General features: G+C 56.0%; 1 protein-coding gene across 1 annotated transcript in view; it reads right to left on the bottom strand.

The window, feature by feature from the left end:
• EMH_0013160 (uncharacterized protein) overlaps nucleotides 1-1,280 on the bottom strand; it is a gene marked incomplete at both ends in the record, with an annotated part of 1,408 nt that extends 128 nt beyond the window's left edge. The window contains 2 exons of the mRNA XM_013499762.1: nucleotides 1-635; nucleotides 1,123-1,280. Coding sequence (XP_013355216.1) covers nucleotides 1-635; nucleotides 1,123-1,280 — 793 coding nt within the window. The remainder of the gene's footprint in view (nucleotides 636-1,122) is intronic.
• Between the last annotated feature and the right edge of the window lie 165 nt (nucleotides 1,281-1,445).

Here is a 1,445-nt window from a genome sequence, read left to right on the forward strand (position 1 = left end):
CTGCTGTTGCTGCTGCTGCTGCTGCGGTTGTTGCTGCTGTTGGTCTTGCTGTTGCTGTGACTGATGAGGCTATTGATGCTGCTGCTGTTGCTGCTTTTGCTGCTGCTGCTGCTGCTGCTGCGTTCGTCGATAGAGCGGTTTCACTGTCCCTGCTGCTCCTCTTGCTGCTGCTGCTGCTGCTACTCTTACTGCTGCTGCTGCTGCTGCTGCTGTTGCTGCTGCTGCTGCAGCGAGACAACGGATTCCCTGCGCTGCTGCATGCGGTCTCGGGCTGCCAAGGAGAGCCTTCAATAGTCAGACAAAGTAAACTCCCTGCTGCTGCTGCTGCTGCTGCTGCTGCTGCAGCTGTTGCTGTTGCAGCTGTTGCTGCTGCTGCTGTTGCTGCTCCTGCTATTGGCGGTGCTGTTGTTGCTGCTGCTGCTGCTGTTGGCCGTACTGTTGTTGTTGTTGCTGCTGCTGTTGTTGCTGCGTCTGTTCCTGCTGCTGCTGCTGTTGGTGGTGCTGCTGCTGCTTTTCTTGCTGCTGCATCTACGTTCTGCTTCCTATCGCTGCTGCTGCTGCTGTTGTTGCTGTTGCTGCTGCTGTTGCTATTGCTGCTGTTGCTGCTGCTGCTGCTGGTGTGGATTTTGCTGCTGCTTCAGCAGTTGCAGCAGCAGCTGCTGTTGTTGTGAGGATGTCTCGGGTGTACAGACAACTGCTGCTGCTGCTGCTGCTGCTGCTGCTGCTGCTGCTGCTGCTGCTGCTGCTGTTTTTGTTTGTGTGCAGTTCTTAGTGTCAAGGGTTGCGACCCCTCAGCAACAGACAAAGATAAAAACAACGTGCGTTTTCTGCTGCTGCTGCTGCTGCTGTTGCTGCAGTTGCTGCTGCTGTTGCTGCTGCTGCTGCTGCTGCTGCGGATTGTATATTTCGTGTTGCTGCTGCTGCGTTTGTGTTGCTGTGCTGCTGCAGGCTTTGCATTTGGCTGCTAGTAAGCTTGCTGCTTCTGCAGCAGCAGCAATGGCTGTTGCTGCTGCTGCTGCTGCTGCTGCTGTTGTTGTTGCTGTTTCATCTCCTGCTTATAGCTGTGCTGCATGCGCGTTGCTGCTGCTGCTGCTGCTGCTGCTGCTGCTGCTGCTGCAGCACTGGGACAGACGGAGGTTGTGTCTTTGCTGCTCAACAGAGGCGTCCCCCGCGAAGCCGTCAATGCTTATGGAGGTCTGTTGCTGCTGCTGCTGCTGCTGCTGCTGCTGTTGCTGCTGCTGCTGCTGCCAGTGCTGCTGCTGCTGCTGCAGTATCAGCATTTGTTTCCTGTTGCTGCTGCAGCGATATTTTGTTGCTGTCTATGCTGCAGCTACAACAGCTTCTTCTGCTGCGTATTTACACTTGTTTCTGCTCCAGCTTCTGCTGCTGCTGCTGCTGCTGCTGCTGCTGCTGCTGCTGCTGCTGCTGCTGCTGCTGCTGCTGCT

The sequence above is a fragment of the Eimeria mitis genome, genomic scaffold (assembly GCF_000499745.2).
Source record: "Eimeria mitis Houghton genomic scaffold, Emh_scaff464, whole genome shotgun sequence".
Classification (NCBI taxonomy): Eukaryota; Apicomplexa; class Conoidasida; order Eucoccidiorida; family Eimeriidae; genus Eimeria; species Eimeria mitis.